The sequence below is a fragment of the Trichomycterus rosablanca genome, chromosome 8 (genome assembly GCF_030014385.1).
Source record: "Trichomycterus rosablanca isolate fTriRos1 chromosome 8, fTriRos1.hap1, whole genome shotgun sequence".
Taxonomy (NCBI): Eukaryota; Metazoa; Chordata; class Actinopteri; order Siluriformes; family Trichomycteridae; genus Trichomycterus; species Trichomycterus rosablanca.
The window spans coordinates 1,792,652-1,819,724 of NC_085995.1; the positions used below are offsets into that span (position 1 = coordinate 1,792,652).

The 27,073-nt window shown below is 45.5% G+C and overlaps 1 protein-coding gene across 2 annotated transcripts in view; it reads left to right on the forward strand.

Annotated features, from left to right (window-relative positions):
* Positions 1-26,321, forward strand: part of neurl1b (neuralized E3 ubiquitin protein ligase 1B) — a 47,555-nt gene extending 21,234 nt beyond the window's left edge. For both annotated transcript variants that reach the window (XM_063000330.1, XM_063000331.1), the window contains exons 2-5: positions 18,139-18,705; positions 22,974-23,669; positions 23,926-24,048; positions 25,532-26,321. In XM_063000330.1, the coding sequence (XP_062856400.1) occupies positions 18,139-18,705; positions 22,974-23,669; positions 23,926-24,048; positions 25,532-25,779 (1,634 nt within the window). In that variant the 3' untranslated portion in view covers positions 25,780-26,321. The remainder of the gene's footprint in view (positions 1-18,138; positions 18,706-22,973; positions 23,670-23,925; positions 24,049-25,531) is intronic.
* Positions 26,322-27,073: the final 752 nt, after the last annotated feature.

The following is a 27,073-nucleotide window of genomic DNA, read 5'->3' on the forward strand; positions in this document are numbered from 1 at the left end:
AGAACCAGAACCAGCATTAACTTCTTCAGCAGTTCGGGCTGCAGTAGCTCGTCTGTTCGCTCCCCATGTACACCAATGAGCCTTGGTCGCCTATGACACTGTCGCCGGTTTACCACTGTTCCTTCCTTGGACCACTTCTAATAGATACTGACCACTGCAGACCGGGACACACCCCACAAGAGCTGCAGTTTTGGAGATGCTCTGACCCAGTCATCTAGCCATGACTTGCTACCTAATATATCACACCCACTAACAGGTGCCATGATGAAGAGACAATCAGTGGTCCTAATGTTAGGCCTGGTCAGTGTATATGAATGAACGTAATTAATTAAATACTAAGAGAGTAGAACGATTTGGACCAGTGGCATCACTGTCAGTATAAGTGACGGAGGGCTGGAATTAAACACCGTACACTGTTTTTACACTGATATTACACTTAATGCTTTAGGAAAGTTGGAGGTTTACACACACTGGTATGACACAACAGTCACAGAATTTCAGTGATTTGTGCAACAGTTGTTTTTTTAAACGGCTTTATTGTGGGATTTCCTAATTCCTCTCTGTGTACAGCCGAGAACGTCTCCGTCTACATGTGAATCGGCCCAGTTTGCACATATCAGGCCATTAGAGCTCTGTGTAGACTGTTGTCACCAGTCAGAAATGTCAACTGGAGCCACTTCTGAACCAGTCGCCTGTATCATCTGTACAAAAACAATCGTTCAGAAGGTCAGAGTGATGAAATGGAGGTCTTATGGCCGGTCCCGGGAAGAAGGGGGTGGGGGGGGTTCCAAATTGTCCCCTTGTGCTGAGAGGAAATTTGTCTGAATGGTCAGATGCCATCCTGGAACTTCCAAAGAAACAGGCTGACCCCAGACCTCTTAAAAATATGTGAACTCTACTGAAAAGTCAAGTCTGACTTGGTAGAAAACCAACTAGTTGTTCATACTGTCTATCAAGAGTGTCCGAGAAGGTAGAAAAAAGCTGCAGTGGTGTATACCGAGCAGGCATAATATTATGACCACCTTCCTAATATTGTGTTGGCCCCCCTTTTGCTGACCTGTCGAGGCGTGGACTCCACTAGACTCCACTTGATCGGACCACACGGGCCAGCCTTCGCTCCCCACATGCATCAATGAGCCTTGGCCGCCCATGATCCTGTCGCCGGTTTACCACTGTTCCTTCCTTGAAGCAGTTTTGGAGATGCTCTGACCCAGTCATCTAGCCATCACTCTGCTGCCTAGCCATCCCCCCCCCCCCACTAACAGGTGCCGTGATGAAGAGATAATTAATGTTATTCACTTCACCTCTCAGTGGTCATAATGTTATGCTTATATTTGTTGACCTAATATATTCCTTATAAAAGGTGGCCGTGACATACACGTTTCTTATCTTTTAACCTTAAATTATAGGAACATCATTAAGAGAACGTTATTGCACCATGTTTCACCATACGAGCAGTTGTAGCCTAGTGGTTAAGGTACTGGACTAATAACTAAAATGTCGCTGGTTCAACCCCCACCACTGCTGGGCTCTCACTGTTGGCCCTTAAACAACCTTCAATTGCTTGCCAACAATGCTGCTCCTGCTAGATGTGATGGACACCTGGTGTGTTTGCACCAAAAATGTCCAGAACTTACAGCGGACTTTATCACAGACTGGACTGAACAATGAAGAACTCACATTATTTATGTTAGTTATAACTTTCAGTTCAATTTAATTTTGTGTTTGTATGATTTATGTAAATCCTATTTATTTAAAGTATCCTCCAGGCCACCCAAAGAGGATGAGGGTTCATGCTGAGTCTGGTTCCTCTCAAGGTTTCTTCCTGTAATTTAAGGGAGTTTTTCCTTGCCACTGTCGCCCTTGGCTTGCTCAACAGGGGTTTTTGGTCTGTCGGTCCTGGATTCTGTAAAGTTGCTTTGAGACAATGTCTATTGTAAAAAGCGCTATATAAATAAATTGATTTGACTTGACGACTTGGCTTAGACAGTGTACTGTCACAGTGCTGCAAGTCGCTTTGGATAAAAGCGTCCGCCAAATGCCGAAAATGTAAATAATTTCTACTATTTAACTATCAGATCTAATACTTCCAGCAGACACTGTGAGCTGATTCTGTCCCTTGTGTTCCTCCAAATGTACCTTCATCCAGATCTAAATATATACAGACATTTTTCCACATGTTTTTCCATTGCTTGGGTGTCAAATACAAATAGTTTCTAAATAGTGTCGCCACAGATTCCAGCTCTGAGCTTACAGAGACGGAGAGGTACTGATTCAATCCTGGGCTTAGTTTTGTAGTCGGTAGTCGTGCTTCTATCCACTATGTGAGATATTTAGGTTTAAAAACAAAGAAAAAGTTCTAATCTGTGTTTAAGAATGTAAAACAGACGACTGTTGTGGTCGTATTTTAATTATTACATAGATTCATGATACGTCAATTTGTTTATAAGCCAGTTAAGCCGATAGTCTAGTACTGGACGTCTGTGGATAATTAGAATTAGAATCCTTGGGCTCAGGATTTTATTTGCTGGGTATTACAAGTATTATAAGTGTTAACGCAACACCGAGTGTTAATTCTATACTCATAAACGGTGGTTGTATATAGAAAGAACAGACTGAACGGTGCTCCTTATTTAGCCATGTAAAAATGTTTATAGCTGAACGGGAATTTATGAGCCTGTGATCTAAAGGACTGAGCACCTTCAGTCTGATTCTTCTATATACAACCACTGTGTATGAATACAGAATTAACACTCGGTGTTGCATTAACACCCATAATGCTTGTAATGCCCAGTAAATAAAGTCCTGATCCACAGACACCCAGTACTGACCTGTCGGCTTAACTGGTTTCTAAATAAATTGTCGTATCATGAATCTACGTGTCCGTACTCTCCACAGCAGTCGTCCGTTTTACATGTTTATAAGCAGATCAGAACCTTTTTTAGTTTAGAGAATAGACACACAAGTACAAAAATAACCCCAGGATTAAATCAGCACCTCTGTGTGTGTCCAGATCAGAATATAATATTTATGTGGGGGTGAATTTGAAACCTGTGCGGTCTATTACAACCCATCACATATATCATTCAGTCGGCATGACACGACAGCGGCATGTCCCAAACTTCCTGCTGTGACAGTGATGCTCAGGTCAAGGTTCCTCTATACATGTTACAGCCTTGTAATAATACACTGGAGGAAGCATGTGTTGTGCTGCATTTTCGGTTCCTTAGATGTTACCGTTAGCAGGTATCAGATTCAACCTTGTTTTGGCTCTTATTGTGGTTTGGTGGGGTCCTGGAGTTCTTTGGGCAGCTTGTCCTGCATACGGCAGAAAATTAAATAAAACATACACTCGGGTGGCGCAGGTTAAAATACACTAGCACACTAACAGGATCTGAGGGTTTGAATCTCGGGTTTCTTCTCATCTTCTCTACATGTGCAAAAACATTCCAGTGGGTATGTTTGTGAGTAAGTGAATGTTTTGCGCCTGTTGTTGTCCACCGAATAATTTAAACAAGGTGCTAAATTGAAAGCAAATTTGGCGTACTGTATATCCAACCAGACTACGGCTGTCACTAACGACTATTTTTCTATCGATTAATCTATAGACTATTTTACAGATTAGTCGATTAATCTAAACGATTAATTCTCCTTTAAAAATTTAATTCAGAATCTGATTTACGCTTCTTCTTTTATTTTAACAACGAACTGTACGGCATGATAATATAACACAGAACTAAATGTAAACAGGGTTTATGTTCATATAATCACATTCTTAAGAGCTCCATATTAAACAGAGTGCAGCACGTGTTTATGGCGCTCTGTACACAAAGCAAAGTGCTTCAACTTATAGCAGAAATAAAACAGTTAGATGTAGCCACGTCTCATTTAGTCCGACGTACAGTAACGACAGAATGAGCCCAGATTCTAACCTCCACATTCACTCAAAATGCACTTCACATTCTAATCCATGTAAACAAAGTGGTGAGTGTTCGGGCGCATTCACATGAGAAGCTTTTTGCAGCAACTGCAAAAATCGCGAGTCCAACGGCGGTCTAACTGAACACACTAAGAAATACGGAATTCCAAGATCTCCGTGATTTAGAAGCATAATGAAACAATATAGACGTGTGACATGGCGCTGGTGCTGCTGTGGTACCATCAAAGCTCTGCACAGTGAACAAACCAGCTTTTAGTTTTGTACCAGTTTTAAGTATCACCAAACTTTGGATGATTTGGGTTGGAAAACTTTGAGCTTTTCTTTGAAAGTTCTACAATCGTCCTCTGACGGCTGCAGACGGTGTTTTTTAAGACTGCGCTTAATGCCCCCAACCAGTGACTGGACCAGATACGACTCAGGTCCTGCACGCAGCAAGTCGTGCTGAGGGAATCATATGAACGCTTAGATGAATGGAGAAGCTGTAGAAATGAAAAAGGATCATTTATAAGCATCCACTTAAAATATTGACATCAACGCGTCATCGACTAGGTCGACCAATCGTGGCAGCCCTAAACCAGACGCCTGAAGGGTCATGCGTTACATCCAATACACCGTACACGCCTGGGTTCATAGTTCATGTAATTATTTATTGGCTTGTTCGCAATTCCAATCGGATTTGGATTCGCTATCCAAACAGTCCTCCACACTTTAGTCAATACACCTCAGTTTTTGTTTCTACATACATTTATACAGCCATAAATGAGCTGAGAAAAACCTAAACAAAATAAAGCAAGTACAGATGTACAACCCTTCAAGTTTAGTTCTGTAATATAGACCGGGCAGCAAAAGAGAGCGAGGATTACACTGCTTATTATGGTGACGATTACAGAGTGAGATCAAATTAGCCTGGAAAAAATAACACATAGTTGGACATCATTACAGCATGTCAATAAAATAACTGGTGATTAATTCCTAACTCCTCTTAATTATCTTTTCATTAGTCCTGACATCATTCCATCGTCTAGGGTTACCTTCAGACCAGTATGTTAAATATTCCATTGGTAATAAGTCAAATATCACGCTATACCAGTTGGTCATTAAACACAAAAGCTTCCTTTTATTTACCCCTTTAATATTTGACTTTGGGACTCCTATATTAAAACATAGTGGATCCATTGTCCACTCTGTTTGTGCCTGTATTGTTTCATACGTGTTATTGACCGCTATGGGCAGCTTAAAAGACCGATATGTGTATTCTTAGAGCGGCTATTGTCATCCTGCTGTGTTTTCCACGCGGTGATTCATCATGGTGTTTGGAGCATGTCAGGCAGCTGCGTTCGCTCTGACTTATACAGACGTCCTATACAGACGTTATACAGACGGTGCTGGGGAAAAGTAATGGCCTCTGTTGTGATTTCCACTCGTTATCCAACACACCAACATATCACACAAAGTTTGTAATAATTCCATTATTTCTAATTCATTCTAATTATTTATCAGATATAAGAGCAGTTGTATCCTAGCGGGTAAGGTCCTGGACTAGTCATTGAAAGGTTGCTGGTTCAAGCCCCACTACTTGCCATTGTAAGTCGCTTTGGATAAATGCGTCCGCTAAATGCTGAAAGATATAAATGTAAAATGTAAATCTGAAACCTTCAGGGGCCGTGGCTATTTCTAAACTCCTGCTAGAATTTCAGATTCATCTTTCACAAGGCGCAAGTTCAGACTTCACCTGACAAGCAATCATTTTGCTTGATTTTAGTCATTTAGATCTGAATTTTTTGTATTTTGGATCTCAGTCCTGCTGTGTAACCCAGTTACACTTCAGCTTCACCTCACAGGAAGCTGACCTTACACTCTCAGAATGATCTTTGTAATGTGGAGTGGATTTCATTGCTTATTCACAGACCACCATCCTAAAGCACCAGCACACCATCGCACTGCCGCCTGGCGTTCATCTGTTGGTATGATTTTCTTGCGGCTGCGTCCGAACTCGCATACTTCTATACTGAACAGTATGCAAGAGCAGCAGAGGTGGAAAGTAACGAGTTACATTCACTCGCGTTACAGTAATTGAGTAGTTTTTTTGTGTACTTGTACTTTATAAAGTAGATTTTACAACCAGTAATTTTACTTTTACTTAAGTATGTTTTGTGTTAGGAATTGTAATTCGCTACATTTTAAATAACATCCGTTACTGAGTAAAATAAACGCTGAAGAAATCGCATCTGAGAACCTGCTGCAGTAAATTCTGCGATGGGGAGTCGGATCGGATCTTTTGGCTCGGTTCCTTTTAAAGAGCCGTTCAAAAAAAACGGCTCTTCGTTCTTTTGTTCAGGCAGCGGGAGGCGCTACTGTAACTATAATACAGCCCCGATATTAATATCAATGATCAACAATCATCTAATTCAAACAACACTTACATGAGAAAAAAAGATTGTTGTCAAAAGTATACAAATTGACAAGTATATTTTAATAACAAAAATTGTTTAAAATAATTGCAATAAATCATCTGTTGTATAACTTGTAGCCAAACTGGGCTAACATTTCATTTCATTACATTCCGCTCGGTAATACGTGGTAGAGAAAAAACTACAGGGAAGAGACAGACTGTGGTTGCATTGCATTTAGTTTCAGAAAAGACCTCTCTTGTGCAGAGATGTGCCTGTGTTTGTTTCTGCGACCCATCACTAGTGGTTATACAGTTTGAAAAGGTTTTATGGGATGGTCTGTACTAAAATGACACATTACACATCCCTAAATGTTTTAAATGTTGTATCAACATGTTTTTTCTATTATATTTGAATAAAAAACAACTATTGTGAGATTTATATCCACTTGTCACCCTCTCCTGTTAAAAAAAGTAACTCAGTAACGTTTACTCTAAGTACATTTTAAATGAGTTACTTTTTACTTGAGTAGATTTTTAGACTAGTAACTTTACTCGTACTTAAGTAAAAATTCATTAAAGTAATAGTACTTTTACTTGAGTACAATATTTTAGTACTCTTTCCACCTCTGGAGAGCAGTACGCGAGAGCGGTTAGCATGTCCGAATACGTTGTATATATGAAACAGTACAGCTGGAGTTACAAAGAAAGATGGCTGGAAGCGGAGTATGACAAACAATAAAAATGTTATGATTCAGTACGACCCTGAGTAACGTTACGAGCAGCTTTGTGGAGAGCGACAGAATTAATTTTGTCCGATTTTAAAATCGTTATAACTGTAGTGATGAGACGTCGTGCATCATGTGACGTTGGTAAGACGGCGGACGTGGTACGTGCGAGGTTGCGTGCATACTGCACACTGGCGTACTGAGCGGTGCGTACTGCCTCCAATCTAGTACGTACTGTTTAAGTGTGTGATTTCGGGCGCAGCCCAGGACATCTCGTGTTAGCTTTTTGCCAGACATCATGAAACATTTTCCCAAAAGGTTTGAGGATCATCTGGGTGATTTTTTATGCTTTTCTTGGTTAGCGTCAGTTTCCTCTTTTTTATTATTATAAAAAATCCCTTTTGCTGAGTCAGGAGCTCTGGACTTTTGGGCATTTTCAGTTCCTTAGATGTTAAAGTCGAGTCTTTTAGCAGGTAGCAGATTCTCCCTCGTTTCAGGTTTTCTCTGCTTGGAGATTATGGCTCTGACTGGTTTACTTGAAACGTTTACATGTAAAGATCTCAGATCCTATTGGACAGTTAGAAGTCTTATAGGATTAATGTGACCATTTCATTCCAAAGCAAAAAAATAATATAGTCTATAAACTTACATTTGACATTGGGACATACACCGTTCAGGCATAACATTAAAACCACCTCCTTGTTTCTACACTCACTGTCCATTTTATCAGCTCCACTTACCATATAGAAGCACTTTGTAGTTCTACAATTACTGACTGTAGTCCATCTGTTTCTCTACATGCTTTGTTAGCCCACTTTCATGCTGTTCTTCAATGGTCAGGACCACCACAGAGTAGCTATTATTTAGGTGGTGGATCATTCTCAGCACTGCAGTGACACTGACATGGTGGTGGTGTGTTAGTGTGTGTTGTGCTGGTATGAGTGGATCAGACACAGCAGTGCTGCTGGAGTTTTTAAACACCGTGTCCAAGTCAGAGACGATCGCTCATCTATTGCTGCTGTTTGAGTCGGTCATCTTCTAGACCTTCATCAGCGGTCACAGGACGCTGCCCACGGGGCGCTGTTGGCTGGATATTTTTGGTTGGTGGACTATTCTCAGTCCAGCAGTGACAGTGAGGTGTTTAAAACCTCCAGCAGGGCTGCTGTGTCTGATCCACTCATACCAGCACAACACACACTAACACACCACCACCATGTCAGTGTCACTGCAGTGCTGAGAATGATCCACCACCTAAATAATAGCTACTCTGTGGTGGTCCTGTGGGGGTAACAAAGCATGCAGAGAAACAGATGGACACAGTCAGTAATTGTAGAACTACAAAGTGCTTCTATATGGTAAGTGGAGCTGATAAAATAGACAGTGAGTGTAGAAACAAGGAGGTGGTTTTAATGTTATGGCTGATCAGTGTATATTATGTATATATTGTATATACAGTGTATCACAAAAGTGAGTACACCCCTCACATTTCTGCAAATATTTCATTATATCTTTTCATGGGACAACACTATAGACATGAAACTTGGATATAACTTAGAGTAGTCAGTGTACAGCTTGTATAGCAGTGTAGATTTACTGTCTTCTGAAAATAACTCAACACACAGCCATTATTGTCTAAATAGCTGGCAACATAAGTGAGTACACCCCACAGTGAACATGTCCAAATTGTGCCCAAATGTGTCGTTGTCCCTCCCTGGTGTCATGTGTCAAGGTCCCAGGTGTAAATGGGGAGCAGGGCTGTTAAATTTGGTGTTTTGGGTACAATTCTCTCATACTGGCCACTGGATATTCAACATGGCACCTCATGGCAAAGAACTCTCTGAGGATGTGAGAAATAGAATTGTTGCTCTCCACAAAGATGGCCTGGGCTATAAGAAGATTGCTAACACCCTGAAACTGAGCTACAGCATGGTGGCCAAGGTCATACAGCGGTTTTCCAGGACAGGTTCCACTCGGAACAGGCTTCGCCAGGGTCGACCAAAGAAGTTGAGTCCACGTGTTCGGCGTCATATCCAGAGGTTGGCTTTAAAAAATAGACACATGAGTGCTGCCAGCATTGCTGCAGAGGTTGAAGACATGGGAGGTCAGCCTGTCAGTGCTCAGACCATACGCCGCACACTGCATCAACTCGGTCTGCATGGTCGTCATCCCAGAAGGAAGCTGACGCACAAGAAAGCCAGCAAACAGTTTGCTGAAGACAAGCAGTCCAAGAACATGGATTACTGGAATGCCCTGTGGTCTGACGAGACCAAGATAAACTTGTTTGGCTCAGATGGTGTCCAGCATGTGTGGCGGCGCCCTGGTGAGAAGTACCAAGACAACTGTATCTTGCCTACAGTCAAGCATGGTGGTGGTAGCATCATGGTCTTGGGCTGCATGAGTGTTGCTGGCACTGGGGAGCTGCAGTTCATTGAGGGAAACATGAATTCCAACATGTACTGTGACATTCTGAAACAGAGCATGATCCCCTCCCTTCGAAAACTGGGCCTCATGGCAGTTTTCCAACACGATAACAACCCCAAACACAACCTCCAAGATGACAACTGCCTTGCTGAGGAAGCTGAAGGTAAAGGTGATGGACTAAACCCAATTGAGCACCTGTGGCACATCCTCAAGTGGAAGGTGGAGGAGTTCAAGGTGTCTAACATCCACCAGCTCCGTGATGTCATCATGGAGGAGTGGAAGAGGATTCCAGTAGCAACCTGTGCAGCTCTGGTGAATTCCATGCCCAGGAGGGTTAAGGCAGTGCTGGATAATAATGGTGGTCACACAAAATATTGACACTTTGGGCACAATTTGGACATGTTCACTGTGGGGTGTACTCACTTATGTTGCAGCTATTTAGACATTAATGGCTGTGTGTTGAGTTATTTTCAGAAGACAGTAAATCTACACTGCTATACAAGTTGTACACTGACTACTCTAAGTTATATCCAAGTTTCATGTCTATAGTGTTGTCCCATGAAAAGATATAATAAAATATTTGCAGAAATGTGAGGGGTGTACTCACTTTTGTGATACACTGTATGTATAACGTTCTCACTGATACTGTACTGTGTTTGTATATGCAGAACAGAATTTCGACGACATGCACCGAACGTAGTGTGTTCACGTCCCGGAGCAGAACCCGACTCCCTCTCCCGTGTAGTTTGGCGTATCTATTACTGCGCATTGTGTTTCAGTCTCCACCCTCCAGTAATCAATCGTGCATGGAGCAGTTGTGTTTAATAGTGCCCGACCGTGTTTGATTGATGACTCGGCAACACACAGAGGACTATAAAGTGACTTACGACGTACGTGGTTGGCAGCGAGGCGTTGGAAATGCTGAGCAGATGTGCATTAGGGGAAATAAAATCGAGGATTGTGTTTTGGGAAAGCTTAGGGACGGATCGCTCGCTGATAATCGATCGGCAGAGTCGCGTCTCACAGCGTCCGGAGGAACGGGGCACGTCCGAGACACCGCAGGGTTCTAAAAGCCTTTCATCCGGAGAAACCTGTGGGCACCACATGTGTGAGGAGGCATTTAGTGGAAACCTCATAACCTCTGGTCATATTATGTAAGAAACTGAGTGATGGGGGAAAAGAATTCCCAAACCAGGTGCGATGTTTGGATTCGGTTCTGCTCTAAAAAATGAAGAAGATGAACTTGTGTGATCCTGATTCAAGTCTTCTATTTATGCATCTTCACTCCATGCGGTCATGGCCAGTTCTCTTGTCCCTGCTGCCAGTTTAGGAGGGCTGAGGCTGAGCTGCTGGTCACTTCTTTTCACCTGCTAGGGGCACCTGACAGAGCGAACCACCACCGTGCAGGCGCCTCGACCGGTCAGCAGAGGTCATAATTGCCTAAACGATGAGGAACCCAATTCCAGTAGATGTCCCTCCCCCCTAATAAAATACCTGGTATTACGCCACATACTGGTACCTGATTTGGCACAGTTTTCTGATGAGACCTGCACTAAGAGCGCACTGACTCCCAATAGCTAGGCTGTTCAATCATGCCTGTATAGATACCCAACTGGACGATAGCCCTGGTCTTTCCAGATGAAGGGAGGCTCCTTAGTTGTAGCCTACCGGTTAAGATACTGGACCAGAGCTGGCCGCTCAGGTGGCGCAGCGGTAAAAACACACGCTGGATCTCGAATACATCGTATCGAGTCCCAGCTCTGCCTGCCGGCTAAGGCTGAGCGGCCACATGAACAACGATTGGCCTGTTGTTCAGATATGGGCGGGACTAAGCCGGATGGGGTCTCTCTCTCATGACTGGTGCAATTGCGACCTCTGCTGGCTGATCGATGGCGCCTGCACAGAGATGAGAAGAGAGTGCTGTCAGGGTGTGTCTCTCCGTACACAACGCTGAGCTGCACTGCACTCGTCAAAGTGTAGGTGATAAGATGCATACGGCTGCTGCCCACGTGTCGGAGGGGGTGTGGGTTAGCTTCGTACTCCTCAATCAGAGCGGGGATCGGCATTGGTGGAGAGGAAGCGTGATGCAATCGGGCAGTTGGACGCGCTAAAAAAAGGAGAAAAAGGGGAGAAAATGCGTGAATAAAATAAAATAAAAAAGATACTGGACTAGTATTCGAAAGGTTGCTGGTTCAAGCCCCATTACTGCCAGGTTGCCACTTTTGGGCCCTTGAGCAAGGCCCTTTGCCCTCATTTGCTTAGACTGTAAGTCACTTTGGATAAAAACATCTGCTAACTGCTGAAAATGTAGATGTTAGGATCACCCTTGGTTTTAGAACGCGATGTCCAACAAGCTCACGGTCAGGTGTCCATATACTTACGTCCTTGCAGTGTATATTACTGGCAGATGTGAGCAGGTCTGTGTGTTTAATATAAAGCCGTACGGCCGCCGTAACATAAACAGTGCCGTTATCCGCTCCTCTCTCCCCCGGACTCTTGAGCAATCAGCTTCATTTCTTTCTTCATTTGTGAAGGCAGCTCAGTCGTGGCAGCAGAACCGGGTCAGTTGTCCAAGTTCTCTTTCCTAAAACGAGCGCGTGATCCAAACTGTCATGTAATAATAACAATCGAAGTCTTAAACCTGGGGACGTTCCAATCTGGCCCCGGTTCTGCCTACAAATTGTGGTGTGATTATTCTCGATTTGTTATTATTGCAGTAATTACATTTAACCAGATGTTTGTCTTAATGCTTCGGTACGTATCCATCCGCCGTGCGCACTAGAACCGGCGCGCTTTTGAAACCTTTAACAATTTTCGACATGTCATAACATTGCGATTGTGGTCATGGCTCTTTCGAAGGCCCTGCGGTCACCTCGGCGTTGCCGGCCGCTTTTAAGACAAAGGCACAAGCTGCGTTCGCCGCTGCAGAAACAGGGCCGGGATGAAACCGCAGGGGTTCGAGTGTGTGAGCGGACTGCAGCATCTCCGACTTCAGGAGCGCCGATTCGCCATCACGACAGGCAGATCTATATTTGGAAGGAGAAGCGGCGTGGTCGAGGGCTCACGTTTCGTTCGGCCCGAGCGCAGAGCCACGGGGGGAAAAAGGCCCTAAATCACACACAGCTTGTGTGTGAGGAGGCGACTCCGGGATTGTTTGGGGTTTTTTTTGTCTTGCACCTCTGATCTATTTATGAAATAAACCTTCTGTCTACGAGTCCTGTAGTCACTGAGTTTCATCTGCTGCTGCTCGATGACAAAAAAAGCAGAAAATAAAGCACAATAACATCAAGTGGAACATTTACGTGCACTTAGGGACAATCGTGAGAATTTTAAACTGGGGGATTTCCAAAAATAGGAAAATCCAAAAACATCATCAGGCCAAAAGTATGTGGACAGCTCAAAGAATTGCTGAGTTTAGTTGTTCCAGCCACACCCATTGCTAACAGGTTTAAAAAAAACCTTCCTCCAACTTTAAGGAAATAGTTTGAGGAAGCCCCCTTCCCTCCCCAGCTTGACTGTTCCCCTGTGGACAAAACAAAGTCCACAAAGGGAAGGAACTCCAGTGACCTGATCAGAGCCCTGACGTCACTTCTACTGAACATTTAGACATTTATTAGATCTTTGTGCCACCTGAGCACCTTCTTTAGAGCGAAAGGAATTCTATAACTGCTCTTTTTTATGCAGTACAGCAGTTATTTTTGTTTTTATTTACTGCCAGATTATTGAAGCAGGCAAGAAACGTGACACACTGGCGCTTGGAAAAACAAGAATGACGGAGCTGGAGAAGATCTTCGGCTGTTATAGCTAAAAGGCAACGAGGGCAACATGTACAGTAGGGTTGGGTGTCATTTTTATTTTAGTGATTCAGTTTTTTGATTCTGATTCTTTTTATCGATTCCCCGATTCAATTCCGAAATAATAAAAAGGTCAAATGTTTAGTTGCCAAAAATATCTTTAATTATTTATTTTTTTGCTATTTTGTTCATGCATTTTTATCGCAGTCGATTTGTCCTCCCCTGCTGGAGACTCCGGCCGTGTCCGAGGAGGGTGTATTCGACTGTACACCGACCCCTTCTTATTCGCCCACACGTTCGGTGAATTTGCACATGAGGCCAGTATTCACGTGCGGAGAGCCACGCACTGACCCCGCGCTCCTTCACTTCCTGTACATGCGCTTCAGGCTACTAACCAAGGTCCTTACACAGCGTCAAAGACCCCGCCCACATTAGTCTCGTCTTTAACCCTCCCGGCAGACTTAAGTGGCCAATTTTGTCTGCCCAGCCGACCGGTAGCAGAGCTGAGGTTCGAACTCGGTAGTTCAGAATCTCGGCGCTGGTGTGCTAGAGGAATATCCCACTGCGCCGCCTGGGCGCCAAATATCTTTATTTTTAAGTGTTAACGAAGCAGTCACAAAGTTGATGCGTGACGTAGTAACGTAAACAGGTCCAGCTACAGTAGATACGTACACAAGTCCTTGCAGGTCGGCGTCTTTTATTTACGATAATAACGTGTCGACTTTTGTCTGTTTTTTTCTACCTCGAGTTTCGAACGCTGACTCGGTTTTCGTTGAACCGTACCAATCGCGCCATTTCCCAGGTGACTCGGTACGGGCCTACGCCAACAGGACTCCTCAATAAATAAATAAAATAAATAAAGTAAATGTGATGTTAAATGTTCATTTATCCATTTTGTTACTTGTGGATTGGGGGGCGGAGCGGGCGTTCCCCAGAAGCTACCCTTTCGGCTGCAGCGTTAATAATTGTTGCGTTCTCTGTTGTATGTGTTTATTGGGTTTGTTTATGTTATTTGATGTTCTGTTTAACATGTTAGTTGTGCATAAGTGTGTTTGTTTAATTAGGTGTCGAATCTAAAACTTACCGTAACCGTGTAGCGCGGGGATAAGAATGACGTGGCCGCAATAGCGGGTGTTGAAGGTGTGTGTGTGTACGCCTGTCTTGAACCGTGTAGCCAATAAAAAGAGCTGATCCTGTTGTCATGGCAACTCGTAACTGTCTCTTCTTCGCCGACGCAACAATAATCATTTCTCATCGTTTTCTGTATTTAAAACTACGTTTATTCTCTATAAATTATAATTATATATAATAATATATATTTTTGCCTTTCAGGAACACATTAATTGTATTTACTTTATTCCTTATGGGAATTATTGTTTCTGTTTACGTATGTTTCGACTTTCAAACGGCCTGTATATGATAAAATTATACGACAAGCTTAATAAAAAACACAGAGTGCATCAGTGGGAACCCTGAGCCTTTGGTTTTCTGCTCATTTTAGCTACTTGTGGACTTAATTTTTGGTATCACGTGACTGAAATAGGTGTGTGTCAAATGCATCAAGAGGAGCAGATGGATGTTATTAAAAGAGGATCAGGGTTTTTTTTAATAAAACATGTTTCAGGCTGTGATTGTCAATAAAACAGAAAAAAGAAATTGTTTATTCCTTCTGTGTGGCCCGGTAATAAAAGACCACTGATATCAAGTACTACCAGTAGCAGAACAACAGCAGAAACCATTACCGGACTGGCGTGTCGAGTGTATGTGTAGTGTAGTGGAGTGTATGTAAACTTTTGACATTTAGAAAAACATGATTTGCTCATCTTTAATCTGTCGATTTCTGCATCCAGCGTTTCTCAAACGCTTCTCCAGAGGCGTATTTGTTCATCTGAAACACACCCAGTGTGGAATTAGCGAGCTCAGTGGGAGAACCAGTCTGACCAGTGTGTATCTCACAGTGAAATCCAGACAGATGCAGAAATGGAAAGATTAGGAAATATCGGCGGCACTGTTACAGCCGGAGCCGGACTGTTTGTTTACGGCACGTTTCATCGTTTTCTTTTAAATGTTTGATTCTATAGTTGAAGTCAGAAGTTTACATACACCTGTAAGTAAAACATATATATGATGGTGGTCTCGGTATTTTCCCACGGCGTGTTGTCCCAGTTTACAGATACTTAATTCCCCTGTGAGGTCTGGCGGCTTCTCCGGATTGCACAACACCCAAGCTGGGCACGGAGGGCTGCAGACTAGCACACTGGCACACGCCCTCTCTGAGACTAGAAAATCCGCCTGATGCATCATAACATTATCTAGGTCTGTCCAAAAACTTAGTGATCTCTGTACACAGGCGCATTTTACGTCACCCTACACTCCTGAGAACGGGGCATGTCTAAATTCTTACGAGGGGGCATCCTCTTCTCGCCCATGCATTCTGCACAGACGTCTCTTCTGCTAATCAGGGTCCTTACACAGCGTATGAAGACCCCACCCACACATAGTCCGGTCGTCCCGCCCTAGTAGACGCGGTGGCCAGTTAGTCTGGTGCAGGCACTGCTAATTACGCCCACCAGATGGCGCCCAGCCGACCGGTGGCAACGCCGAGTTTTGTACTGAGGAATTTACAATCTCGGCGTTGGTGTGCTAGCGGAATATCCTGCTGGGCGCCCCCCAAATCTTTTAAAGTCCAGACTGAAGCTCTTTTATTTTGGACACACAGTGAGAAGAACCAATTTACTGGATCAGATTTTGCTTGGAAGAGTTGAAGTTAAAAGAGAAAGAGGACGGCCAGCAAGAAGTTAAATTGATACACCTAGAGGAACCACAAACGCGCCATTAAGAAGCCTGAAGACACAAACACCATCCACATGGTCGTTAGGAGTCGGAATCGATTCGACGGCTCTAGATTTGATCAAGCTGTATAAAATGTGTGTGGTTAGGGGGTCGGTGGGGTCACGTCCACGTGCAGGGGTGTTGTTTTGGGTTTTAATCTTCTACTCATGTTGCTGACTTGAGACAAGCTTTTGAGAAGCTGTTGCCGTGCATTTCTGTATCCAACTGTAGCTCTCGTGTGGGACGTCAGACAGGAAGAGACAGCGTGGGAACATGTTTTACAGGAATTGTATTTTTGGGTGATTTTTTGAGTCTGGGAAAGTGACGAGGGTTTTAATAATTGATTTCTGACTTTGTACGAACTCGGTGTTCCTGTTACCAGCAGCTGCTGCCTCTCATGCTGATGTTCTGTCTTATTAAACTAAACGTTTAGCTTCGCTCCAGCGGCGCGGGAACAGATCTTCACTATCGGCTGCTGTCAGCTCGAGGAGAATACGTGCACGATACTTTGTTAGCCTGGTCAGGGCCACGCTGGAGGCCTAGCCTACCAGGAAACACCATACGAGGGCTCTCGGGTGGGCGGTTTGTCATGGTGTCTTGGTATTTGTCTGCTGATCTGTGCTATAAATGTCATTTCTGTATAATTCCAATCATTTGAATCATTTTTATAGCTGAATCGCAGGATTTGCGTATTTCTTGTACAAATACAGGCAGAGAACTTTCCACACCTTTCCATAGTCTAGGTGATGTATGGTCTTGCAGATCTGACCTAAAACTGCACTGAGATGCACAAGGTGAGGCAGCCAGTACCTCGTGAACTTGTTGGTATCGACATGCTCAGGGTTACCGTCATTCTGACACACAAAAATGCTACCAGGTGCTAGACTGGCTTGCCTGCAGTCCTGTAACCAGTCCTGTATGTCTGTGCAGCTTTACAGACAGAAGAACAGCTAAGAATCGAGTCCTGAAACTGGATCAGTTGGCATCTTTAGTTCCCAAATGATTGTGTAATAAAAAGTAAAAAAATATGATGACCAATAGCCCTAATATACACAATATGGCTAAAACTATGTGGACACCCGACTGTGAGCTTGTTGGACATTACGTTATTAAATTTTGGGCTTTGTACACATGGGTACAGTCATTCTGACACACAAATCAGTGATTCCTGGTCAACTAGAAAGTGCTACCAGGTGCCAGACTGGCTTGCCTGCAGTCCTGCAACCAGTTCTGTATGTCTGTGCAGCTTTACAGACAGAAGAACAGCTAAGAATCGAGTCTTAAAAACTGGATCAGTTGGTGTCTGTCAGTCTGAATGATTGTGTAATAAAAAGTAAAAGTACGATGACCAAATAACCCTAATATACACAATATGGCTAAAACTATGTGGACACCCGAAATAATATAAAATCTTGGGCTTTGTGCACAGGGGTACAGTCATTCTGAATAAGTCACCAGAACTTATTATTTATTATTATTTATTTGATATAATTGATGTTCTACACCTCATAGCAACATGTGGTGGAAACACCTGACCTTAGTAAATAGGAGGGGTGTATTTTAGGCACATTAATTAGTGAATTATTTTAAAATAAACTCTATTCATGGGATTAGGGAAGGTTCTTATTATATGTTAAATTTATTTAATATTCAATACTAATGTAAAGGATACGGAGGTTTATAATATTCAGTGTGGAAAATTAACTGTTTTATGTTTGTTTTTCACCTAATAAACTATATAAATGTGAACTTTTCGAGTAAACAAGCAAATTAATTGTGATTATAACAATCACAGCATCCTCTGGTAACTGTTACTTGTTTTACTGGTATGATTTTTGTATTTATTTTGTATTTATTTTGTATTTACTGGTCTTGTTGTCTAGATCTACCCATGTTTGTAGATCAGATCTTCAGGTCATCAGTGCAAACCAACTGTAAAGTTTCTTTAGGTTTAGAAAATTCCAACAAACCCACTAAATACGAGTATAAAATTAAACTAAAAGCTTTTGTGCGTTTTTGTTTTCGCTCCTTTAGAATCGAGCCTGCAGCGCCGCCCAGCGTCCGGTCGGCAGTACTACATCCTCCCTCATGGCGCGGTGGACAGGAGACCCTCGGCGCTGGCTGTTAACCTGGACTCACCCCGCTTCCACCCTCACGCCAAGGGCAAGAACATCCGCCTGGACGCCCAGCTGAGACGAGCCACTCGTAAGAACAGCTTCTGTCACGGCCTGACCTTCAGCCAGCGGCCCGTACGCCTCTACGAGCAGGTCCGGCTCCGCCTGACCGGGGTCCACTCGGGCTGGAGCGGGGCTCTGCGCTTCGGGTTCACCAGCCTCGACCCGGCCGAGCTCACCTCCTCCGAGATCCCCAAGTACGCCTGTCCTGACCTGGTGGCACGGCCCGGGTACTGGGCCAAGGCGCTGCCCGAGAGGCTGGCGGCCAGGGATAACGTGCTGGCGTTCTGGGCCGACCGGCACGGGCGTGTCTTCTACACGGTGAACGAGGGCGAGTCCGTGCTGTTCCACTGCGGCCTGAGCGTGGGCCGCCCACTGTGGGCCATCATAGACATCTACGGCATCACACAGGAGCTCACGCTGCTCGGTGAGTCACTTAGGTGGTACGAGGGGGGTGGGCAGTTGTAAAAAAACAACAACACTGGGATCACTGGTGACACTGGGATCAATGGTCTAAATCTGCAGTCTATAGGTTGGCACGATGGCACTGTTGCCTCCCAGCAAGAAGAGGTTCAATCCCTCAGTGTCCTGTCTGTGTGGGATTTGTATGTTCTCCCTGTGTCAGGGTTCAATCCCTCAGTGTCTTTTCTGTGTGGAATTTGTATGTTCTCCCTGTGTCAGGGTTCAATCCCTCAGTGTCCCGTCTGTGTGGATTTTGTATGTTCTCCCTGTGTCAGGGTTCAATCCCTCAGTGTCTTTTCTGTGTGGAATTTGTATGTTCTCCCTGTGTCAGGGTTCAATCCCTCAGTGTCCCGTCTGTGTGGATTTTGTATGTTCTCCCTGTGTCAGGGTTCAACCCCTCAGTGTCCCGTCTGTGTGGATTTTGTATGTTCTCCCTGTGTCAGGGTTCAACCCCTCAGTGTCCTGTCTGTGGATTTTGTATGTTCTCCGTGTCAGGGTTCAATCCCTCAGTGTCTTTTCTGTGTGGAATTTGTATGTTCTCCCTGTGTCAGGGTTCAATCCCTCAGTGTCCCGTCTGTGTGGAATTTGTATGTTCTCCCTGTGTCAGGGTTCAATCCCTCAGTGTCTTTTCTGTGTGGAATTTGTATGTTCTCCCTGTGTCAGGGTTCAATCCCTCAGTGTCCTGTCTGTGTGGATTTTGTATGTTCTCCCTGTGTCAGGGTTCAATCCCTCAGTGTCCCGTCTGTGTGGATTTTGTATGTTCTCCCTGTGTCAGGGTTCAATCCCTCAGTGTCCCGTCTGTGTGGAATTTGTATGTTCTCCCTGTGTCAGGGTTCAATCCCTCAGTGTCCCGTCTGTGTGGATTTTGTATGTTCTCCCTGTGTCAGGGTTCAATCCCTCAGTGTCCTGTCTGTGTGGATTTTGTATGTTCTCCCTGTGTCAGGGTTCAACCCCTCAGTGTCCTGTCTGTGGATTTTGTATGTTCTCCGTGTCAGGGTTCAATCCCTCAGTGTCTTTTCTGTGTGGAATTTGTATGTTCTCCCTGTGTCAGGGTTCAATCCCTCAGTGTCCCGTCTGTGTGGATTTTGTATGTTCTCCCTGTGTCAGGGTTCAATCCCTCAGTGTCCTGTCTGTGTGGATTTTGTATGTTCTCCCTGTGTCAGGGTTCAACCCCTCAGTGTCCTGTCTGTGGATTTTGTATGTTCTCCGTGTCAGGGTTCAATCCCTCAGTGTCTTTTCTGTGTGGAATTTGTATGTTCTCCCTGTGTCAGGGTTCAATCCCTCAGTGTCTTTTCTGTGTGGAATTTGTATGTTCTCCCTGTGTCAGGGTTCAATCCCTCAGTGTCCTGTCTGTGTGGATTTTGTATGTTCTCCCTGTGTCAGGGTTCAATCCCTCAGTGTCTTTTCGGTGTGGAATTTGTATGTTCTCCCTGTGTCAGGGTTCAATCCCTCAGTGTCCTGTTTGTGTGGATTTTGTATGTTCTCCCTGTGTCAGGGTTCAATCCCTCAGTGTCCCGTCTGTGTGGATTTTGTATGTTCTCCCTGTGTCAGGGTTCAATCCCTCAGTGTCCTGTCTGTGTGGATTTTGTATGTTCTCCCTGTCAGGGTTCAATCCCTCGGTGTCTTTTCTATGTGGAATTTGTATGTTCTCCCTGTGTCAGGGTTCAATCCCTCAGTGTCCCGTCTGTGTGGATTTTGTATGTTCTCCCTGTGTCAGGGTTAAATCCCTCAGTGTCCCGTCTGTGTGGATTTTGTATGTTCTCCCTGTGTTCAAGTGGGTTTCCTCCGGATGCTCCGGTTTCCTCCCACAGCCCAAAGACGAGCAGTCAGGTTAACTAGAGCTACTGGAAATTGCGCTAAATGCGTGTGCCCGGACCCACCGTGACCCTGACCAGGATAGATTCCTGGTTCGACTGCTCCAGAGGCCTCCAGGAGGCAAGAACACCCGAGGAACAGACGTCACCCGGACAGAAGTGTCTGTGGTCATTATCACACCTCGTCAGACGGGTAGTTTAGCGTGTGTGTGGCAGCAAAGTGAATCATCCACCAAACACACACACACACTCACACACACACTCACACACACACACACTCACTCACACACACTCACTCACACACACACACACTCACTCACACACAGTGTAGTACTCATGTCAACAAACCTGATACAGTCCAGCGCCTCTCTCTCGGTGTCGCTCACCTTCCCGCCTCACTGCGGTTATTTATCTTCGCTCCGGCGCTCACACCGGCCATATTAGGTATCGGCAGGCTGGCGGAGACAAAGCCGGCATTCCTGCCTCGCTCAGACTGATACTCCGGGAGGCCGCCGGTCTGCTAGCCGAGCGAAAACAGAGCCGCGCTTATGTTGTGTCTAGCGTGTCAGTTAAAGCGCGCCTTTGTCAACCGGACTGTTAAAATCGTCCAAGATTGAAGTTTGTACCCGTAACACTCATTCTGGGGTGGGGATTGAAATATTTGGGCATTTTGTTCCACCTTTTGTGCCTGTAGGTGGACTGAATCAGTGCAGGAGAGGAGAACAGAAAATACATCATGTGGACAAAAGTGACCGTGAAATGATGGACAGTCCATTCCAAAACCACCGACATATAAATTGAATCGCTCCGTCTTTGTAGCTATAATATCAAGACTGTGGAGTGTGTCTGTGGGAATTTGTGCCTGTAAGTGAAGTCAAGGAGAGCAGAACAGAAAATACATCATGTAGACAAAAGTATTGGGACACCTGATCATAAGATTATTGGACAGTCCATTCCAAAACCACCGGCATTTAAATTGAGACGCTCCCTCTTTACTTTATAGCTATAATATCAAGACTGTGGAGTGTGTCTGTGGGAATTTGTGCCTGTCCAGTCAGTAGAGTCAGTGAGGCCAGGCACTAATGTTTTTAAGAAGGTCCCAAAAGTGTTGAGTTGGGTTGAGATCAGGGCTCTGTTTCTCTTTCAAACTGGTAAAACAAAGTCTTTATGGAGCTTTATGGACAGTCCAGTCATGCTGGAAACATGAAAGGTCCCTCTTTACTTTATAGCTGTAATATCAAGACTGTGGAGTGTGTCTGTGGGAACTTGTGCCTGTAGGTGGACTGAATCAGTGCAGGAGAGAAGAACAGAAAATACATCATGTGGACAAAAGTATTGGGACACCTGACCAAGAGATTATTGGATGTTTCATTTCAATTAAATCGCTGCGTCTGTAATTTATAGCTATAATATCAAGACTTTGGAGTGTGTCTGTGGGAATTTGTGCCTGTCCAGTCAGTAGAGTCAGTGAGGCCAGGCACTAATGTTTTCAAGAAGGTCCCAAAAGTGTTGAGTTGCGAGTTTACTCCATTTGGAGATAATGGTTCTCGGTGTGGTTCGGTGGAGGCACAGAGCCGCGTGGGCGTAGTGTTCCTGTATAAATTTTGCTAATGAAGTTAAAGGGTGAGATTTATTTTCTGGTTGGGTTCAACCGTGCTGATTAAATTTGGTAAACTGGTTAGTTGGGTAACCGGGGGTGATATGAGTGTTGGATAACTTTGTTTCTTAAAAAACAATAATTACGAGTCCACCTGGAAACACTGGGCGCAAGGCAGGAACGTTCTAGAAAGGGCGCCAATCCTAGCCAGTCATGTCTGTGTAGATGCCCGGCTGGCTGATAGCGCAGCTGCGATTTGAACCCGGATCTCGATGGTGGTGGGTTCGAGTAATAGACAGCTGCATGTAGTGTCTGGACAGCCTTCTTAATGATGAATTGGAAAGTTGATTGTGACTAAATGGGCACAAATAGCCACAGACACACTCCTAGAAGAGTGGAGGCTGTTATAGCTGCAAACGGGAGCAACTTTGTATTTACGGCTTTGCTTTTTGATTTGGAAACGTCTGGCGAGCTCATGGTCAGGCGTCCACATACTTTTGTCATTATACTTTGTCTAACAGAGAGGGCAATCAGTCATTAATTCACTGTCTGTTTTGCCATTGCCTAATCCTGGTCAGGGTCGCAGTGGGTGCAGTTCACTGAGCGATAAGTAGGAAACACCCCAGACAGACACACACAATCCAATGAACCTGACTGCAGGTGTTTGGACTGTGGGAGGAAACCGGAGCACCCGGAGGAAACCCGCACGGACACGGGGAGAACGTGCAAACTCTGCACCTGGGAATCGAACCCAGGACCTTCTCGCTGTGAGGCCACCAGTTTTTTCTCAGAATATGAACGTTTTGATCTCTGTTCCTGCAGACAGCACGTTTGCCGACAGCACCAGCTGCCTGAGCGTTACCCGTCTGAGTGCCTACCTGCCCCCCAGCAACCACGACTCCGCCAACTACAGCAACAACCAGCTGGAGAACAACCAGGCCGCCAAGATGGCCGCCCTGCAGCTCGCCGGGTCCAACCAGCCGACCCCCTGTTACACCTCCTCGTCCTCCGTCGGCGCCCGGCGCTCGTCCCGCGGCATTCCCTCCGTCCTGGACTCCGACCTGCGCTTCCACCCGCTGCGCGGTGCGGACGTGCTCCTGTCCAGCGACCGCTCGGTGACGTGCACTCACTCACCGGACGGCGTCCAGTCCCTGGTGTTCGGCGACAGACCCGTGCGCCACGGCGAGACGCTCTTCGTGGAGGTGGGTCACGTGGGCCCGTCCTGCCTGGGCGTGCTGGTGTTCGGCATGACCTCCTGCGACCCGGGCACGCTGCACGCGTCCGAGCTGCCCGACGAGCCCGACGCGCTCCTGGACCGGAAGGAGTACTGGGTGGTGCACGGGGGCTTCCCCCCGCCGGGACCGGGCGACGTGCTCAGCTTCACCTTGACGCCCAGCGGAGAGGTGCATCATGGGACGAACGGGGTGACGCGCGGGCGTCTGCTGTGTGTCGATTCCACTCAGGCGCTGTGGGCTTTCTTTGCCCTGCGAGGGACAATCAACAGACTCAGGATATTGGGTATGTGCCAACATCAAGGGCTTTAATACTATACTGTATAGCCAAAAGTATGTGGACAGGCTTCTTATTGATGAACTGGAAAGTTGATTGTGACTTTCTATGAGTGGCGGCTGTCTGACAAGCTTATGGTCAGGCGTCCACATACTTTCGGCATTATTTTGTTTTATTTCACTGTTCTGGTGTCTGAAACCACTCACACTGGTGCCGGTCCTGGTTTATTTGGATGATAAACAGAGGTCTTGGTTTGGCTTTACAGGAACACTGCAGGCGAGCCCCTCGACCTCCCCCTCCGTCTCCCGGGGTACCACCTCGGACGACAGCGACTCTGACCTGACCTTCAGCGCCAACAGGTCATCGTCTGCCTCCGAGTCCTCGCTGGGTGAGTCAGAACCGACACCGCTGCTCAGACTCTCGGCTCATTCTGATTTGATCATGTTCTGTCATTTTTAATGACCCTCAAATGACCTTGACATTGTAGGCGAAAGTGATGGTAAAAGCCTTAATGCTGGGGGTTCGAATCCCGGGCTAGGCTCACAAATACAGCTGGCGTTAGATGAACCTATAACCCTTAGTGACGTTACATTTTCTGCATTTAGCGGATGCTTCTTTATCCAAAGCGACTTACAGAAGTGTGACAGCATACTGTCTGAGCAACTGAGGGCCCAACAGTGACAACCTTTCGATTACTAGTCCAGTACCCTAACCACTAGGCTACAATTGCCACAAAGGTTGGGCACCCCCCAGTGGGCACAACTGGCTGTGCAGCAGACAAACTTAGCCACCAGTCTGCTGGGTGGGACGTAGTGTAAGGACCCTAGTTAGTGGAGGAACGCGGAGATCAGAGCGTGACCCTACTGTGGAGTAACCGAAGTACGGGCGAATAAGAAGGGGGTCGGTGAACCTCGCACGCTTTGGAGGCGAATATAACCTCCCCGGATACCACCGGGGTTCCCAGCAACGGAAGAGTAACTGGCTATGACTAAATTGGGAGAAAAAGGGAGAAAATGCATAAATAAAATAGTATATATTTACACTGATCAGCCATAACATTAAAACCACCTCCTTGTTTCTACACTCACTGTCCATTTTATCAGCTCCACTTACCATATAGAAGCACTTTGTAGTTCTACAATTACTAACTGTAGTCCATCTGTTTTAGCCTGCTTTCACCCTGTTCTTCAATGGTCAGGACCCCCACAGGACCACCACAGAGCAGGTATTATTTAGGTGGTGGATGATTCTCAGCACTGCAGTGACACTGACATGGTGGTGGTGTGTTAGTGTGTGTTGTGCTGGTATGAGTGTCCACTCACTGTCCACTCTATTAGACACTCCAACCTCGTCTGTCCACCTTGTAGATGTAAAGTCAGAGACGATCGCTCATCTATTGCTGCTGTTTGAGTCGGTCATCTTCTAGACTTTCATCAGGGGTCACAGGACGCTGCCCACGGGGCGCTGTTGGCTGGATGTTTTTGGTTGGTGGACTATTCTCAGTCCAGCAGTGACAGTGAGGTGTTTTAAAACTCCAGCAGCGCTGCTGTGTCTGATCCACTCATACCAGCACAACACACACTAACACACCACCACCATGTCAGTGTCACTGCAGTGCTGAGAATCATCCACCACCTAAATAATACCTGCTCTGTGGGGGTCCTGTGGGGGTCCTGACCATTGAAGAACAGCATGAAGGGGGGCTAACAAAGCATGTAGAGAAACAGATGGAGTACAGTCAGTAATTGTAGAACTACAAAGTGGAGCTGATAAAATGGACAGTGAGTGTAGAAACAATGAGGTGGTTTTAATGTTATGGCTGATCGGTGTATAAATGTGCACGTGATCATTTTCTGTTGTTGTTTTCGTAGTGACGGCCCCCAGCTCTCCTCTCAGCCCCCCCGTCTCGCCCAGCCTGTCCTTCCCCGAAGCGCCCCTGAGCGGTAAGAGCGGCGAGTGCACGGTGTGCTTCGACCAGGAGGTGGACACGGTCATCTACACCTGCGGACACATGTGCCTCTGTCACGACTGCGGACTCAAACTGAAGAGGCAGATCAACGCCTGCTGTCCCATCTGCAGGAGACCCATCAAGGACGTCATCAAAACCTACCGCCCGTGAGGGGGCGCGGACCTGACTCGGGGACTAACTGAGGACTGAGGGTGGACTATGTGTGGGTCCGTGCTGGACCGGTTCTGCATTTCGGGACTGTTGACTGCGCTGTCTGTAGCTTCGACTGTCTGTAGCTCCCCCCCCCCCCCCGTAGTACCCCTTTCCTTTTCTTTCTGTAAATGTGAAGCCAAAGACGGATGAACGCTCAGATATTCCAGTGCCTTGTGTGTTTGTCTCGAAGCCTCGTCTCACATCCTGACAATCAGATTTAATATGTAGTTTTGTACAGATAGAGATTTATATGGAATATGTGTACCTGAGGGACAAGGGGAGGAAGTGAACCGTGATTTTTTGGGGGTGTTTTAAACACGTACGTGGGTTTTATTGCTGTGTGAAGAGGACGTAACCTGTCACGTGCTGTAAAATCGGATCAGTGTGGAGACACGCCTAAATACACACACACACACACACACACGACACACACACACGTTTCTTGTGAAGTGTATTATGAATTATGTTTAATGAACAATTAAATGCTTTATTTTACCGTGGCTGAAGAAACTGAAACTTTATTTATCTAATGGACCTCCTTACTAGGGTTTATATATATTTATATACACCGATTAGCCACAACATTAAAACTACCTCCTTGTTTCTACACTCTACTCAGGACCCCCACAGAGCAGGTATTATTTAGGTGCTGGATCATTCTCAGCACTGCAGTGACACTGACATGGTGGTAGTGTGTTAGTGTGTGTTGTGCTGGTATGAGTGGATCAGACACAGCAGCGCTGCTGGAGTTTTTAAACACCTCACTGTCACTGCTGGACTGAGAATAGTCCACCAACCAAAAACATCCAGCCAGCAGCGCCCCGTGGGCAGCGTCCTGTGACCACTGATGAAGGTCTAGAAGATGACCGACTCCAACAGCAGCAATAGATGAACGATCGTCTCTGACTTTACATCTACAAGGTGGACCGACTAGGTAGGAGTGTCTAATAGAGTGGACAGTGAGTGGACACGGTGTTTAAAAACTCCAGCAGCGCTGCTGTGTCTGATCCACTCATACCAGCACAACACACACTAACACACCACCACCATGTCAGTGTCACTGCAGTGCTGAGAATCATCCACCACCTAAATAATACCTGCTCTGTGGGGGTCCTGATCATTGAAGAACAGGGTGAAAGCAGGCTAAAACAGATGGACTACAGTCAGTAATTGTAGAACTACAAAGTGCTTCTATATGGTAAGTGGAGCTGATAAAATGGACAGTGAGTGTAGAAACAAGGAGGTGGTTTTA